This window comes from Hakea prostrata, chromosome 4, assembly GCF_041222555.1.
Source record: "Hakea prostrata isolate BN-2017 chromosome 4, UWA_Hpros_2, whole genome shotgun sequence".
Lineage (NCBI taxonomy): Eukaryota > Viridiplantae > Streptophyta > Magnoliopsida > Proteales > Proteaceae > Hakea > Hakea prostrata.
The window spans coordinates 4,645,064-4,662,814 of NC_142603.1; the positions used below are offsets into that span (position 1 = coordinate 4,645,064).

The 17,751-nt window shown below is 38.6% G+C and overlaps 1 protein-coding gene, 2 non-coding genes and 1 pseudogene across 3 annotated transcripts; all 4 read left to right on the forward strand.

The window, feature by feature from the left end:
* The first annotated feature begins 261 nt into the window (after positions 1-261).
* LOC149017246 (protein LYK5 pseudogene) lies at positions 262-7,198 on the forward strand (annotated as a pseudogene).
* On the forward strand, positions 5,144-5,215 carry TRNAW-CCA (transfer RNA tryptophan (anticodon CCA)). Its single transcript has one exon. It is a non-coding gene; the product is annotated as a tRNA-Trp (tRNA).
* A 4,870-nt stretch (positions 7,199-12,068) lies between the features above and the next one.
* Positions 12,069-12,140, forward strand: TRNAW-CCA (transfer RNA tryptophan (anticodon CCA)). Its single transcript has one exon. It is a non-coding gene; the product is annotated as a tRNA-Trp (tRNA).
* Positions 12,141-13,152: 1,012 nt separating this feature from the next.
* Positions 13,153-15,903, forward strand: LYK5 (Protein kinase superfamily protein). The gene has a single exon (XM_089151575.1). It carries the CDS (start codon positions 13,391-13,393, stop codon positions 15,374-15,376), a length of 1,986 nt encoding a protein of 661 aa, XP_089007701.1. The 5' UTR covers positions 13,153-13,390; the 3' UTR covers positions 15,377-15,903.
* Positions 15,904-17,751: the final 1,848 nt, after the last annotated feature.

Consider the following 17,751-nt stretch of genomic DNA (forward strand, 5'->3'; position numbering starts at 1 on the left):
AGGCTGAGATTGACATGCCATTGCGGCTGAGAAGAAACCCATCACAGGGGTAGAGAAGTGACATCTTGATAAACAACTACTAGATTGATCTGGAGAACATAAGTGCAGGGATGTTCTACTGCTAGGGACTTTGCCGCTTGACATCTTGAGAAGATCAAAGGGGCTAGTACTTTGGCAGCGGTGACTTTTCTTTTGCCAGATCTTTGGCTAGATGGGGTTGCCGCATGGGTTTGGGCATAGGAAGTTGCAGGGGTTTCGACAATGGCGACAAACAACATTACAGAGGCTATGATGGATGCAAAAGTTCGCAACCAACTCTGGAGTCTAGTAACTTGCAACAACGAACTTTTCTGCACATTAGAACTTCCAAATCCAAAGGAGGAGGAGGTGGCAAACTAGTAAAATAGGAGATAGGAGAAAGGAGGAAGAGGGAGGTGAGATTCAAAGACAAGGGACTGCTAGGTTCTCTCCACCTCAAGAGCAACGAGGCTTCAAGGTTTCTTTTTCTGTGCAAAAATTGGATATGTAGTTGGCAACCCAAGTCAACCGTATTCACAAAATCATAGAACATCACTCCCACTCTTTAATAATAATACAACACCAACTATATGTTTTTGGAATAAATGCTAAGATCACCTCACTTAGTTGTAGGTCTTCAATTATATTACAACACGAATAACATTTGGGTAAATCATAATAAGGGCGGAGTTGGGATGTTCAACATTGAGAGGGGTCAAATAGTGATGAATTGTGCGCCATTGTTTTTTATGAATTTATCAAATATTCTAAACACTAATATTAACAATGAACTTTTTCCTCCCATCGTCATCATTTAAGATTTTTTTCAAATCGATGAGTCTAAGTGTTGATATTTCGCACATAAAAAGATTGCTAGATGAGTCTTTAAAGGAAAAATTCAGAAAATCCAAAAGGGGAGACAGGGTGCCAAGTACTAAAACTTCACTCATGAAAAGAAGTCAAGTAAAGTATCTATAATACAAAAAATTGAGTTGATTCACGCATGTACGCTAAACTGATGAAATTAATTGCGAAAAAAAAAAAAAAATACACCATCAATAACATATCTGATTGAAACCCTTGACAGGACAAACCTAAAATTCATTAATTTTCAGCTGCCAAGACATTGTCGAAAAATTTTCATCTAGAAAACCCATCCAACAAATTAGGGTTGCTGACTTGCTGGTGTAGCTAGTATTGGTTCGGGGAAACAAAAAATAAAAATAAAGCAAAGTTCAATTAGAATTTGCTAAGTAGGCGGGACCGGATAGGACTAATGACCGTGTTACAGCTGTCATTTCAAACATTTCCAAGTTATAAAATAAGATTTCGTGTGAGAGTAAAGGCAGTATATAGCAAGCTATATGTGAATATTGAAGAAGAAGAAGAAGAGAAGTAGCAGCAGCAGCATGGAAGGCTTAATTCCTTACATCGTGACTACCTTCAAAAGGCAGAAATCCCAGAGAAGACACCGAAGTTCTTCGGAGATGAGTTCGATCCGTAGTTACTACCAGCCTTTGAACAGTACTAAAGGATCGTCGGAAGGGTCTTCTCACCGGCGAACCAGATCCGATTTTCAGCCGCCAGTGGGCGATTGGATTGGACAGCGTGCTGGTGCCGCCGTTCAACACCAATTCTTTCACTCACGAAGCCTCAAGACAGACTACTCCTCCTCGTCTTTCTCTCAACCAGATCCAGAATCAACGATTGTCGATGAAACTGCTTCCAATTCTCATCTTAGAAGGTAATCGATAATGAATAAGAAGAGCAATTAAGAGCCAGGGTTAGATGCATGCATGTAACTGATCACAAACTCATTGATCCCTAATCCAATCTTTTCAGTCCTAAGATCTTCAAATTCAATTGCCTTAACTGTAATTAGTTTATCTTTCATGAAATTTTTGTTCTCAAATTTGTTAATTTCTACTGGTTTATTTCTTCATGGTTGCTTTTGGTGATTTTTCTTTCAAATTATTGCAATTACATAGTAGCTACATCTCATGGAACTGGAGTGACTCGGTGAAACTCTTGTGATGGAAGATGCTCGGAAGTTTCCACGGGGTTCAGCGTTCAAAGTTTGGAAAAAGCAGGCTCTACCGTTGAAAAAATTGGCTCCAATTATTATTATTATCATTTTTGGACAGATTAGGTAAAGCCTCGATCACATCATTCAATTCGTTGTTATCCAAACAGCTATATCCAATATGAGCGAGCAAAAAAGGATTCTAAAATTTAGGAAAAACACATGCAACTTCATCCAGGTCACATTGTAGTAGGTTTAAGTCGGATTACTGTTACTATCAAACAGACCAACTCCATTTTCACCAAGAAAACAGAAAAAGGGGACCAAAAGCGATTGAAATTGCGTGGATGCCACTAGTTGTGTTCCTTCTTCCTTCCCTCCCTCCCTGACTGTCAAAACAAGTTTGACCAAAAAAAAATAAATTGTCAAAACAAACCAGTCAAATGATTTTGGTGGAGTAATGATTTCATATTTGAATTGTACTTTTTCGCATATTCTTCTATCATGTATTTAAGAGGAGATTCTACCACCAAATTTTTTTTTTGAAGAGGAGATCTACCTTTAAACCAAGATGAACTAGTAGGGGCAGTGATGTTGCTTATCAGATCGAGCTTCAATAATCATGAGATTTGTCATCATTTTCAGATGAATCCAATCCAAACAAATCTTGTTTGAAATAATCTACTTCAATCCAAATCCACGCTTCAGAAATGATTGTGCGTCTAAAAAAGGGTTGCATGTTTGATTCACCTCAGGTTCAAGAAGAAAGTAGAGATGACAATTTTTGGTCGATTAATTGGATTTTTTTAATATTAAAAATATATAATAATAATGTTTAATTTAAAAAAAAATGTTAGATTCTATTTTAGATTAACTTCTTTCTAGTAATTACAGGTAGTTATTTCTATTTTCGATTATTTATAAAATATATATGGATAATGTTTTAGATTTGACATATATCACACAATTAGATGTATGAATTGAAATTTTTTCCAACCCATATGGGTGGATGATCTGGATTTACAAACATCCAGCAAATGAGGGTTTCAAGTCAACACAAGCGACCAGATTATATCGCAGCTATTGTCTAGAAATTCATTATACAAGTTAGAGATTATCTTTCCTTAATCCCATAGAGGAGAGGCGGTTCATCTCTGGCTCACGAAGAAACTCCAAGGCCAAAGAAACGTGGATCATCAACAAGCTCCGAGGGATCCTATGTCCGTTAGCAACACAGTATGAAACATGAGTCATACTCAAAATTTTTGAAATTTGAAGAGTCATTAAAGTCATTAACATAGGGCATTAGTCCAGTCTATAAATGTGTAATGGGAAAGCAATTTTAAGGCAATAAATATACAACTAATTTTCTCTTCTATCTCTTCAATTTCAAGAGTTTCAATGCACTCAAAGTAGTTTATGTTCTTCAACCACCATCCTACGTCTAACGTTCATAACGATTGATGTTTTCATTGACGAACAAACTTGCTGGATCTGACATGCATGTGGCTGAAGAAACAACTGAGTGATCATCCCTAGATTTCCCCCACTTCACCGGTAGCAATCCCAGCTGCTAGATCACCATGGCCAAACGTTTCTTCGACTATTATAGTACCAACCAAGAATACAATGCCTTGATTTCTTCGGTTCACATGAATGGAACTGCTTTGTAATGGTTAGATGCATGTGATCACAAACGGATTGATCCCTAATCCAATATTTTCAGTTCTAAGATCTTCAGTTGCCTCAATTGTAATTAGTTAATGTCTGATGATATACTTCTCTGCATTTTTTTTTTTTTTAAATTTGTATGTGTTGATTTCTTCATGGTTTTTTTTGGTGCTCTTTCTCAAATTATTGCAATTACATAGAGGGGGGGGGGGGGGGGGGGGGGGGGGGGGGGGGGGGGGGGGGGGGGGGGGGGGTTTTAAAAAAAGAAAAATTTATTTTTGTTTTTAAAAAAAAAAAAAAAAAAAAAAGGAAAAATTTTTTTGGGGGGGGGGGCAAATTTTTTTTTGGGGGGGGAACAAGGTGTTGTTCCTACACAAGAAAAATCAAATTAAAAGAATAACTAAATAAATATTCATTGAGGTTTGTTGTGGTGTTTTTTTTTTTTTTTTTTTTTGGAGGGGGGGGGGAGGGGGGAAAGGGGGGGGGGGGGGGGATCGGAGAATAAATAGGGTTGAAACTTAGTTTTTAAAGAAATACATTTTGATTTTAAAACATAATGTTTTTTTTCAATATTTAAAAAAAAAATTTATAGAGAGAATGATTTTTTTTTGGATGGTCTGTTAAGTGTTCCATCGTTTTACCTTTAAAACGCCCAATATTGGGGGGGCCCCCCCCCCCGGGGCTTATTTTGAAAGCGAAAGTAGTCCAGGCACATTGTGTTGCAGACTTGCAGGCTCCAATTAGGTAAAGCATCACCTTATTCGTTATTATCCAATCAGCTAGCTACTGTATCCACCGCCAAACAAAAAGGCTTCTAAATTTTGGGTTTATTTTTTTTTTGTAAGTCAATTTTGGGTTTATTTTAATCCCACCAAAACATATGCAACAACAATCACACGGATCACTGTTTCTAACAAAAAAATAATTTTAAAAATCATACAGATCAGTGGTAGTAGGTTTAAGTCCGATTACCGGTGCTATCAGACACCAACTCTTTTATTATTATAATAATAATAATAATAAATAAATATAAAAATAGACCAACACCATTTTCACCAGGAAAACACAAAAAAGGTGCTGAAAGCAATCGAAGTTGCATGGATACCAATACCATCAATGGTTTTACTTGTTTCCTAATAATAAAAACAAACTAGTTAAACTGATTAGGCATGGTGTGGCGAGTTTATATTCAAATTGTGTGTTTTACAATTCTTCTGCACATTTAAGAAGGGAACTCATCTACTTCTAAATCTAAGATGAACTAACAAGGGCAGTGGAGGGCAGTGGTGCTGCTTACCACAGATTGAGCTTCAATAGTTGCGAGATTTGTGATAATTTTCAATTGAGTCCAATCCAACCAACCCCTGGTTGGAATAATTGAGGTGAATCTTGAAAAGAGGAAGGGTATGTATTATGTGAGTTCTTCCATGAGGATCCGTGGCGCAATGGTAGCGCGTCTGACTCCAGATCAGAAGGTTGCGTGTTCGATTCACGTCGGGTTCAATTTTGATAATAAAAGTTGATGGTTTTCCACACAATGTTTTGCTCTCAAATGCAATTAAACTGCGAGGGCAAAACTGGGTTGGGTCAGCATTAGCCCAGGCCCAGCCTTAATTGGTCTTGGGCTCCGAAATCACATCCCAACCCACCCTTGGGCTGAAAATCACAGCCTATATTATTTAGGTGGAAGGTTTGGACCCAGTTCAGACAGTAGAGGAGGATCTGGGGTTGGACCAGCAATGGCATTATTGTGGGGTCAGGCTCAGATAAGTGGGGTCTTCTTTTTCTTGGTAAAATGATTCTGATTTTGAATGTATTGAAATTGAAGTGAACCTGAACCTGAACCCGTAGAAATCTAGTGAGAATTGACTGACTCGATCGAATCGATTAAATTTAAGAAAGACCCAGTCGATTTCAAGTTTTCAACTCCATTAAACAAGAATCTGGATTTGAATTCCTTAAACAAACAATGATGATCTGCGGATGGTGAAAGGGAACCGTGGAATGAATGATAGATCCTAACAGTAAGAGTAGCATTCAAAGTCTTTGAGTCAATCCAAAACATAAAGAGGAATGGTTGGTGGATGGTTTTTATTCTCCGTGGAATTGGTCAAACTTGTTTGATCTGAAACCAAAATCTTGGCCCTACCCAGATCGATCACCGGATTGTTCTGAAGAAAAAGCCAATCCATCAAACAGCTGGAACAGGTCATTCGCAGTGTTCCTTCTTCCGTAGGTCACTGTTTCAGGAGAGGAGCTCACCATCTTGGTGATCAGGTTATCCCCGCACGCCACGCCAACACCAGGCCTATCGAGTCAAAAATTTTGACGCGTTGGGTTGAAATGTTGAATTCGTGGTTGTGGCAATTCCACAAACAATTAGCAGATGCCACGAGTGACAAAACCCCAAATTAAATTTCTGCTTCCACCAAAAAAAAAAACCCCAAGATTCAGTTGAAATGGGAAAATCAATTTCAAGATCCCCAATAACTTCCTTAAATTTTGTGGATGGTTAGTTGCATAAATCGATGAGACTTACAGCAACTCAGCGTTTCACGTTCACACATAAGACCGGACTATATCGCAGCTGTTGTCTGAAAAATCCATTACACAAGTTAGAGATTATCATTCCTTCATTTCATGGAGGAGAGGCGGTTCAGCTCTTCGTCCTCGTTACTCTCTAGCCCTTTCTTCTTCTTCTTCTTCTTCATCTTGTTGTTGTTTCTTTTTCATTTGTTTGATCTCACACAGGCTCAACAGACTTACGTTGACAACAAACAGCTTGACTGTTACAACTACTTAAACTATTCTTCTGCTAATGGGTACATCTGCAATGGTGATTCAGACGCCTGCATCTCCTACCTCACCTTCCGATCACTTCATCCCTACAATACCCCCATCAGCATCGGCTACCTCTTACGAGCAGAGGCGACGGCGATTGCCGAACTCAATAACATAACGGAAGTTGCCGAGATCCCCACCGATACCCTCGTCTTAATTCCTGTGAATTGTTCTTGTTCAGGTTGGTTCTACCAGCACAATTCCAATTACACCCTGAAAGACAGTTTGGAAACCTATTTTAGTGTTGCGAACAATACCTACCAGTCTCTTACCACTTGTCAAGCCTTGATGAATCAAAACAATTACGACAGTCGCAATCTCTCCGTCGGATTGTCACTGGAAGTCCCACTCGCATGTGCTTGCCCTACTCGAAAACAGACTTCGAATGGTGTCAAGTACTTGCTCACTTATCTGGTTACATGGGGTGACAGTGCTGAATCGATTGGAAAAACTTTCGGTGTGGACGAGGAGAGTATATCAGATGCAAACGAGTTGGCGACGGGCGACCCTATATTCTCCTTTACACCACTCTTGGTTCCTCTAAAGACGGAAGCGAGAATCGTCACCAAACTAAGTTCTCCACCGCCGGTGTTTTGTTCCAATGATTCTATCATACAGATAAGGATAAGAGGGTATGGTCTGTAGGTAATGTTTATGAGGAGGGTTTCTCCACAGCATGTAAAAGCATATGGAGAACGCCTTCTCTGCAACTATCTCCCGCCTACGCTGAACGCTCCACATCATCCCGCCGTTTGAGGCGGAGAGACTCAGCCTCTGCAGTCTCTCCGCCTCCGTTTCTCCATCTTCTTCCCCTCCATCCTCTGCTCGAAGCTGAACTGCAGATCGGTGTTTTTTTCTTTCTGGTTTGTCTTCTCCTTCACTGGTTCGAAAACCAGGTCTGTTTCCGTCTCTGTCTCCTGCATCTCCCGTCTCCACCTCCGTCCAGATCTGAACTCTCCTCTCCTGGCTCTCTCGTCTCCGTCTTTCCCGTCTCCCGCCTGCGTCTCCTCTGCTCCTCACCCATCTTCATCTCTGTCTTCGTCGTTCCCGTCTTCGTCTTTCCGATCTGTTTGTTTACTCATCTCTGTCTTCGTCGTTCCCGTCTCCGTCTTTCCGATCTGTTTGTTTACTCTCACTTCTCTTTTCTCTTTCTCTTTTTTTTTTTTTGGTTAAAAAAAAAAATTCTACTTGCAGGAGATTTGGTGCATACCGTAGAACAACCCAGATCTGAGTCTAAGTTCTTCTGCAGCGAGCTTTACATGTATGCCTCTAAGGCAGTGACGGATGGCAGGTCAGACCTTTCTGTAATATTGTTGCTTCCTTCGCGACACCCACGGTTTTGCCCCCTGTGTGTTTTTGTGTTCGCCCCTTGTGGCCCGCCTTAGGGGTGTTTTATGTCCGCCCTTGTGGTGTGTAACTTTTCACATTTGTGATGTGTTCTCCATTATGTGGGTGTTGGTATTTAACTGCTGTTGTATTGGTTACAATTGTTCTAAGGGTTTCTTAGGCTTGACCCATCCCTTAGCCTGGATGACTTTGTCTATTGTATGTATGACAATTCACAGTTGTTTTAAGGGTTTCTTGGGCTTGACCCATCCCTTAGCTTAAATGACCCTGTCTATTCCAAGTACGACAGTTCGGTCAATTTCCGCTCCTTGGTTCGAATTGAGCCTTGTGTTTTCATGCATCTATCTATTGTTTTTTCCTTTCTTCCTTCATGAATAAAGTGTTATTTAAAAAAAAAATAAAATAATTTGTAAGAAAGGGTATATAAAGATTGTAAGATAATTTTTTAAGTCCGTACGGTCATTATAGTCATTACCATAAGGTAGTAGTCGGGGGTCTATAAATGTGTAATTGGGAAAGCAATTTGAAGGCAATGAATATACGACCAAAATTTTCTCTTTCTCTCTCAATTATGATTAGAGGTGGCGTGGCGCAATTATATTCGTATATTTTACATATTCTTCTATCACACATTTAAGGGATTCACTTATAAACCTAAGGTCAATGGAAGGGCAGTGGCTGCTTACCAGATTGAGCTTCAATAGTTGCGAGATTTGTGATCATTTTCAAATGAGTCCCAATCCAACCAACCCCGAGTTGGAATAATTCGGGTCAATGTAGAATCACGCCTGAAAAGATGAAGGATATTTATTTTGTGAGTCAAAGTTGCTTCACAAGAATCTGTGCAGCAACGGTAGCGCGTTTGAGTCTTCAATCCCCATGATCTTTTCTAGCCATACGAGGGCAATATTGGGTTGGGTCAGCATCAGCCCAGGCCCAGCCTTGATTGGTCTTGGGTTCCGAATGTTGAGGTATTTTACCCAACTTATGTTAAGGTACTCAAGTTATACCTAACTTATTGTTGAGATATTTGAGTCATACTCAACTTATGTTTTAATATGAGCCATCAGATTAGTTACGATCTAACGGTGTAATGGGCCTTTGTAGGAGAATCCAATTACCAATAGAACTCAGTATTTATTTTATAAATAATAGCTGGAAGCAACGGTCTGGATATTCCAATATAGATATTCAGATGTAATTTGTCCTGTTTTCCACAAAAGCATTTTGATTTGGTGAAATAAAACTATGAATAAGATGCTTCAATCTTTTTGTCAAAATTTTTAGTATAAAATCATTACACAAACTAATAGGTCTAAAGTCCGACACTTCCTTTGGTTCTCCTTTCTTGGGACTAAAACACAGTAAAATATGATTCACTCCCAGAAGAAGGGATTCATTATGGAAGAAAGCTTTAACAAAATTGACCACCTCCTCCCTCTTAAATTAAATTCCAAAATTTGTCTCAATCTTCCTGTGATGAAGATTAATTTTACTTGACAAATGATAAAATCTCATGTTTCTATCCCCATCCGAGATATACTTACCTTTCGATTTCTGAAACCAAAACATTTCCTCCGCTGTCAAGGCCCATTCTAGGCTTTGTTTCTTTTTCTTTAAACTCATTGTAGTTAGGTACTCATTGATTCACATTCAGATACAAGGTTGTAAAAAATGGGCATCTCGTACAATAAGATTTATAACACAGCGTTTGGTCGTTAAGTTGGCGGGAGGCTTGATCGTTTGACAAACACAACACAACAAGAGAGAGAAAATCTATAGAGAGAAAAAGAGGTGATCTCAAGAGTGCTGTGTGAGTGGTGAATTTGTGTGTGAGTGGTGAATTTGTGATTGAATCAGAGATGATGACTAAAATGCCCTACTTCTTCCTCTATCAAAATGCCCTCTTAAAAAAAACAAACCAATGATGATTCTTCCTTTATCTACACTCTCCCCTCTTCTTTACATCCATTTTTTCTCTATTTTTTATATATTTATTATTAATTAAAATATATTCAAAACATAATTTACTTACTCTTGGAACAGTAGGGTGGGGTTACCCGGGTTGAAACCCCCTTCCTTTCTTAAGTGAATTGTTGAATTGAAAGAGTTTAGATGTCAAGTTTATTTGATCGTAAAAAACTAGGGAAAATGAGAGAGAACAATTAATTTTTCAATTTTGAGAAATCAAGATCTAATCATCTGAATAGTTTTGATTCTTTTATGCACAGTTTTATAGGAATTTTCATTTTATGTTATAATTTATAAACAATAAAAATCACATATTTACAAAAATATTTGCAATTGGGGGAAATTGAAGAAGAAAAGAAAGTAGAAATGACAAATTTTGGTCGATTAATTGGATTTTTTAATATTAAAAATATAAATTAATAATGTTATTTAAAAAAAAAAGAAAAGGTTAGATTCTACTTATGATTAACTACTTTTTAGTAATTACAGGTAATTATTTCTATGTTTTTATTATTTATAAAAAATATAAGGATAATGTTTTAGATTGGACATTATCACACAATCATATGTATGAATTGAAAACTTTTCCAACCAATATGGGCGGTTCTGGATTCATAGACATCTAGCAAATGAGGGTTTCGAGTCAACACATGCGACCAAATTATATTGCAGCTATTGTTTAAAAATTCATCATACAAGTTAGAGATTATCTTTCCTTAATCCCATAGAGGAGAGGCAGTTCATTTCTAGCTCATGAAGAAACTCCAAGCCCCAAGAAACATGAATCCTCAACAGGCTCCTATGTCCGCTAGCAGCACAATATGAAACATGAGTCATACTCGAAAATTTTCAAGTCTATAGGGTCATTATAGTCATTAACATAGGGTATTAGTCCAGTCTATAAATGTGTAATGGGAAAGCAATTTGGAGGCAATGAATATATGACTAATATTCTCTTCTATCTCTTCAATTTCAAGAGTTTCAATGCCCGGGATGTAGTTTCTGTTCTTCAACCTCCATTCTACATCTAACATTCATAATGATTGATGTTTTCATTCGACGAACCGACCTGCTGGATCTGACATGCATGTGACTGAAGAAACAGCTGAGCGATCATCCCTAGATTCCCCCCACTTCACCGGTAGCAATCCTAGCTGTCAGATCACCATGGCCAGACGTTTCTCCGACTATTATGGCACCAACCAAGAATACAATGCCTTGATTTCTTCGGTTCACATGAATGGAGCTGACCTGCGATGGTTAGATGCATGTGATCACAAACGAATTGATCCTAATCCAATATTTTCAGTTCTAAGAACTTCAGTTGCCTCAATTGTAATTAGTTAATGTATGATGATATACTTCTCTGCATTTTTTCCTTTTATAATTTGTTTGTTTTGATTTCTTCATGGTTGTTTTCGGTGTTCTTTCTCAAATTATTGGAATTACATAACGGCTATATTTCATTGAATCGGAGTGACTTGGTGAAACTCATTTTTAGAAGATGGTCTGTAAAAGTGTTCCACGGGGCTTATTTTGAAAGCGAAAGTAGTCCAGGCACATTGTGTTGCAGGCTCCAATTAGGTAAAGCATCACCTTCTTCATTATTTATCCAATCAGCTACTGTATCCACCGCCAAACAAAAAGGCTTCTAAATTTTGGGTTTATTTATATTTTTTAAGTCAATTTTGGGTTTTTTTAATCCCACCAAAACATATGCAACAACAATCACACGGATCACTGTTTCTACCAAAAAAAAATAATTTTAAAAATCATACAGATTAATCAGACACCAACTCTTTTATTATTATAATAATAAAAATAAAAAATAAATATAAAAATAGACCAACACCATTTTCACCAGAAAAACACAAAAAAGGTGCTGAAAGCAATCGAAGTTGCACGGATACCATCAATGGTTTTACTTGTTTCCTAATAATAAAAACAAGCTAGTTTAACTGATTAGGCGTGGTGTGGCGAGTTTATATTCAATTTGTGTATTTTACAATTCGTTTGCACATTTAAATCTAAGATGAACTAGCAAGGGCAGTGGCGCTGCTTAGTGCTTACCAGATTGAGCTTTAATAGTTGCGAGATTTGTGATGACTCAATCCAACCAACCCCTGGTTGGAATAATTGAGGTGAATCTTGTAAAGAGGAACATCTATTTGTTATGTGAGTCAAAGTTCTTCCATAAGGATCCGTGGCGCAATGGTAGCGCGTCTGACTCCAGATCAGAAGGTTGCGTGTTCGATTCACGTCGGGTTCAATTTTGATAATAAAATTTGATGGTTTTTCGCACAATATTTTGCTCTCAAATGCAGTTAGGGCCTGTTTGGTTACATGAGTCTGAAGATTATCTAGAGACTTGATTGTTGTGAATGTGTAAATGTATAGTTTTTTTTGAAATTTCTGGATTTCACCTCTTACCCATAATTCTCAGATGTAACCAAACAGGCCCTTAAAAAGTAAGAGGGCAAAACTGGTCAGCATTAGCCCATCCCAACCCACCCTTGGGCTGAAAATCACGGCCTATATTATTTAGGTAGAAGGTTGGGACCCAATTCAGACAGCAGAGGAGGATCTGGGTTGGACCAGCAATGGCATTATTGGGGGGTCAGGCTCAGATAAGTGGGGTCTTCTTTTTCTTGGTAAAATGATTCTGATTTTGAATGTATTGAAATTGAACTTAACCTGAACCCGTAGAAATCTAGTGAGAATCGACTGACTCGATCGAATCGATTAAATTTAAGAAAGATCCAGTCGATTTCAAGTTTTCAACCCCATTAAACAAGAATCTGGATTTGAATTCCTTAAAGAATGATGATCTGCGGATGGTGAAAGGAAACCGTGGAATGAATGATGGATCCTAATAGTAAGAATAGCATTCAAAGTCTTTGAGTCAATCCAAAACATAAGAGGAATGGTTGGTGGATGGTTTTTATTCTCCGTGGAATTGGTCAAACTTGTTTGAGCTGAAAGCAAAATCTTGGCCCTACCCAGATCGATCACGGGATTGTTCTGAAGAAAAAAGCCAATCCATCAAACAGCTGGAACAGGTCATCGCACTGTTCCTTCTTCCGTAGGTCACTATTCCAGGAGAGGAGCTCACCATCTTGGTGATCAGGTTATCCCCGCACGCCACGCCAACACCAGGCCTATCGAGTCAAAAAATTTGACGCGTTGGGTTGAAATGTTGAATTCGTGGTTGTGGCAATTCCACAAACAATTAGCAGATGCCACGAGTGACAAAACCCCAAATTAAAATTTATGCTTCCACCAAAAAAAAAAAAACCCCAAGATTCAGTTTTTTTTTTTTTAAGAAGATTCAGTTGAAATGGGAAAATCAATTTCAAGATCCCCAATAACTTCCTTAAATTTTGTGGATGGTTAGTTGCAGAAATCGATGAGACTTAACAGCAACTCAGCGTTTCACGTTCACGCATAAGACCGGACTATATCGCAGCTGTTGCCTGAAAAATCCATTACACAAGTTAGAGATTATCTTTCCTTCATTTCATGGAGGAGAGGCGGTTCAGCTCTTCGTCCTCGTTACTCTCTAGCCCTTTCTTCTTCTTCATCTTGTTGTTGTTTCTTTTTCATTTGTTTGATCTCACACAGGCTCAACAGACTTACGTTGACAACAAACAGCTTGATTGTTACAACTACTTAAACGATTCTTCTGTTAATGGGTACATCTGCAATGGTGCTTCAAACTCCTGCATCTCCTACCTCACCTTCCGATCACTTTATCCCTACAATACCCCCATCAGCATCGGCTACCTCTTACGAGCAGAGGCGACGGCGATTGCCAAACTGAACAACATAACGGAAGTTGACGAGATCCCTACGGATACCCTCGTCTTAATTCCTGTGAATTGTTCTTGTTCAGGTGAGTTCTACCAGCACAATTCCAGTTACACTCTGAAAGACAGTTTGGAAACCTATTTTAGTGTTGCGAACAATACCTACCAGTCTCTTACAACTTGTCAAGCCTTGATGAATCAAAACAATTACGACAGTCGCAATCTCTCCGTCGGATTGTCACTGGAAGTCCCACTCAGATGTACTTGCCCCACTCGAAACCAGACTTCGAATGGTCTCAAGTACTTGCTCACTTATCTGGTTGCTCGGGGTGACAGTGCTGAATCGATTGGGGAAACTTTCGGTGTGGACGATCAGAGTATATTAGATGCAAACGAGTTGACGAAGGGCGAGACTATATTCTTCTTTACGCCCCTCTTGGTTCCTCTAAAGACCGAGCCGAGAATCGTCACCAAATCAAGTTCTCCACCGCCGGTGGAATCCCCTGAATCACCTCCGGTTGTTCCGGGAGGTAATTCTTCCAATAAGAAATGGGTTTATGTCGGAGTTGGAATTGCAGCTGGTTTAGCTCTTTTAATCCTGTCGGGTTGTCTCATCTGGTTCCTGCGTCAGCGGACTCGGAAAGCCAAGCCAATTCCAGAAGAGGGTAACAAGCTTGGTGGATCTGCTGATTACTCAGCCATACCTGAGAATAGTTCTGGGGTTGTCTCCTCCCGAGGGGCTCGTCATGTAATCGATTCCTTGACCTTGTACAACTTCCAAGAGTTGCAAAAGGCTTGTGGGTTCTTCAGTGAAGCTCATAGGATCAAGGGCTCTGTTTATCGTGGCAAGATTAATGGGGATGATGCTGCTATAAAGAGGATGAAAGGAGATGTCTCAAACGAGATTAATATTCTAAAACAAATCAACCATTCTAATGTGATCAGATTATCTGGTTACTGCTTGCATCAGGGCAGCACTTATCTTGTTTTTGAGTTTGCAGAGAAGGGTTCTTTAAGCGATTGGCTTCACGAGAAGGAGTACCAGAGTTCAACCCCTCTTGGGTGGACGCAAAGAGTTCAGATTGCTTGCGATGTGGCAGATGCACTTAATTACCTTCATAATTACACGAATCCTCCCTATATTCACAAGGATTTGAAGAGTAGTAATATTCTCTTGGATGGGAATTTCAGAGCAAAGATTACAAATTTTGGGTTGGCGAGAATTTTGGAGGAGGAAACTCAGGAAGAAGGGTTCCAGTTGACAAGGCATGTAGTGGGTACACAGGGTTATTTGGCACCTGAATATGTAGAGAATGGAGTGGTGACTCCTAAACTGGATATTTTTGCACTAGGAGTTGTGATGTTGGAGCTTTTGTCAGGAAGAGAAGCTGCTACTGCCTATGATGATGAAAAGAAAGCAGAGAGCTTATTGTCTGAAAGTATACAGAAGATCTTGGAAGGAGAGAATGTAAGAGAGAAGCTAAAGGGGTTCATGGATCCTTCTTTAAGGAATGAGTACCCCCTGGATCTGGCCTTCTCCATGGCCCAACTTGCAGAGAAGTGTGTGGCATATGATCTGAATTCTCGTCCACCCGTTGCTGATGTCTTTTTATCTCTGTCCAAGATATACTCATCTTCCTTGGATTGGGATCCATCCGATAACAATTTTCAGAACTCTGGGTCTTTTAGCCAAGGTTGATAGACTAAGAAGCTCTCTCTCTCTCTCTATTACCAATTGAGAGGTTGATATGAGAGTTCATCTCTGTAACAGTTATGTCTTTGAAGCTTGTGGGGTTACTGAGAAGAGCTTGAAATCATCAACTCTTTCACCCATACCTGAATCTCTAGAGTGATCGGAATAAAGAGACAGTGGTAGATACCAGCCTGATACAGGAGTTTCTCACATCGGTTTCATTTGGCACCTTATGTATAAGATTTTTCTCGTTTTCTTTTGCTTCTTTCTCAGTAAGGTGAGACATAACCATTCTGGGATTTATACTTTTAGCTAGAATACTTGTTAGTCGCCTCCAATTGATCTTCCCAGCAAACAAATCTTTCTTGAATTTAATTTTTCCTCACAGGACTAGTTGAAGTCATTTTCTCTGGTTTATCCCCACAACCACCCATAACCAAATCCCCCTACCCCAATAAAAGAAATTAGAAATTTTCTTTCTTCAGAAATGATTTAATTCCTACCTACAAATTAAATAAATAATGATTTAATTCTCCGATTGGATTCATTCTAAAAGGTTGTTCACCAAAAAAATAAAACATGGATTCACAGATTTAGAGAAACTGGAAACACGATTTCTTGTTCAGATTCATCTGAATGTTCAACTCAATGTGGCAGCACTATTAAATTCTTCCATTATGGGAAAAACCGGATCAAGATTTTTTTTTAACAACATTTCACTCATTGAAAATAAAGGGTACACAAACACACACACTAAAAAAAAAAAAAAAAAAAAAAAAAAAAAAAGAGCACAAATATAGATGCATGGAAGCGCAAGGTTCATAGTGAAATTCAAAACCAAGGAAATGAATTGACCAAATTGTCATACGTGTAATAGACAGGGTCATTTAGGCTAAGGTATGGATTGATCCCAAGAAAACCTTAGAACAAATGTTGTAACACGAGAGCAGTTAATAAGCCTAAAAGATACGTAAAACATATCTTGCATTACAAATGCCCTAATGGGATAAAACACGCCACAAGGGCATAGACTGACACGCCACAAAACTGGAGGGAAAACACTCCACAAAGGCAGAGAGGAGGCATGCTACAAAGGCGGAAAAGCTGTATCGTGACCATCCACCGAAACGAGTTGGAGGATGAAGTGTCAAGGAGTGCCCTCACTAGACTTCCAACAGTGCTTTCGGCCGAAAGTTGCAGGGACTTTGGTGGCAAACGGTAGCGTTTGGATGCTAGTAACATGCGACGGTAGAACTTTCCTTCACATCAGGAATTTCAGATCCAAAGGAGGGACTTCCACATCTTACAGCATTAAAAAAGAAAAAGGAAAAAAAGAGTGCAGAGAGAAAGGATGGGTAAAGAGCAGAGGAAATAGAGAGAGAGAGAGAGTGGAGGAAGAAGAAGAAGGAAACACAAAAGCTTAAGAAGAGGAAGAGGATAGAGGAGGAAGGAGAGAGAAGAAGAGGAGGTGGAGAGACAAAGGAGGTGGAGAGACAAAGGCAGTGGAATCGCCAAAATCTCTCCGCCTCAAGTGTTACTATGTGGAGTGTTTACTCAATTGCGTTTAAGGTTTTTGGCCTTTGCTAACGCTCCAAAGTTTTTCCGTTGACAATAAATTACTTACCTTCCTACCATATCAAGATTCAGGACCCATTATTCGGCTGATATTGTTCCAATTGTAATTTCAACAAATTTTTTTCTTCTGGTAATTAATGTTTCTTCAAGTCAATTTATACCCATCTAGATTATATCTTCACGAAGATAGTTTTCTTATATATAATTTAAATATAAGATAGAATTTTGCTTGTTAACTTGATGAGATTTGGACTCTTGACCTCATAATTATGAGCCACTAGTCTTACCAACTGGGCAACCCTCAATATGAAATAATTTACTCTTGAATATATCTTGACAAAACAAAAACACATAGACACCAAATTTGAAGAAATCTCCATTGATTTTCAGTTCATGTTATCCAATAATACTAGAACATGTATTAAAGTTGCAAAATATCTACGAGGTGACTATATTAAACGCCAAATATTGGATATTGACAGATAGATTGAATGACGAATATGATGGTAAGGCGATAAAACACATAGGATGGTAAGGAGCTTTAAAAACGATTATTTTTAATATGTCAAGCGCATGCTGAGTACCTTTGAAAATTATATTAGATCATTTGAATGGACAAAAATCCATCCAATTACATCAAAACTAATACTTTTATCAACAAATTCTAAGCCTTCTTTTTGACTTGGGTTGAATACTAATAACCCATTAAAAAAAAGGAATTTCCATGTATATTTTGAAAATCATCTCATTAAACGGTTTCATTTCAGGAAAATTTTGATTATAAATTAAGTTTTATGAGAACTTGT

Bases quoted from the DNA above. Each gene is read 5' to 3' on its own strand.
- LYK5 (XM_089151575.1), top strand. From the start codon at position 13,391: ATGGAGGAGAGGCGGTTCAGCTCTTCGTCCTCGTTACTCTCTAGCCCT.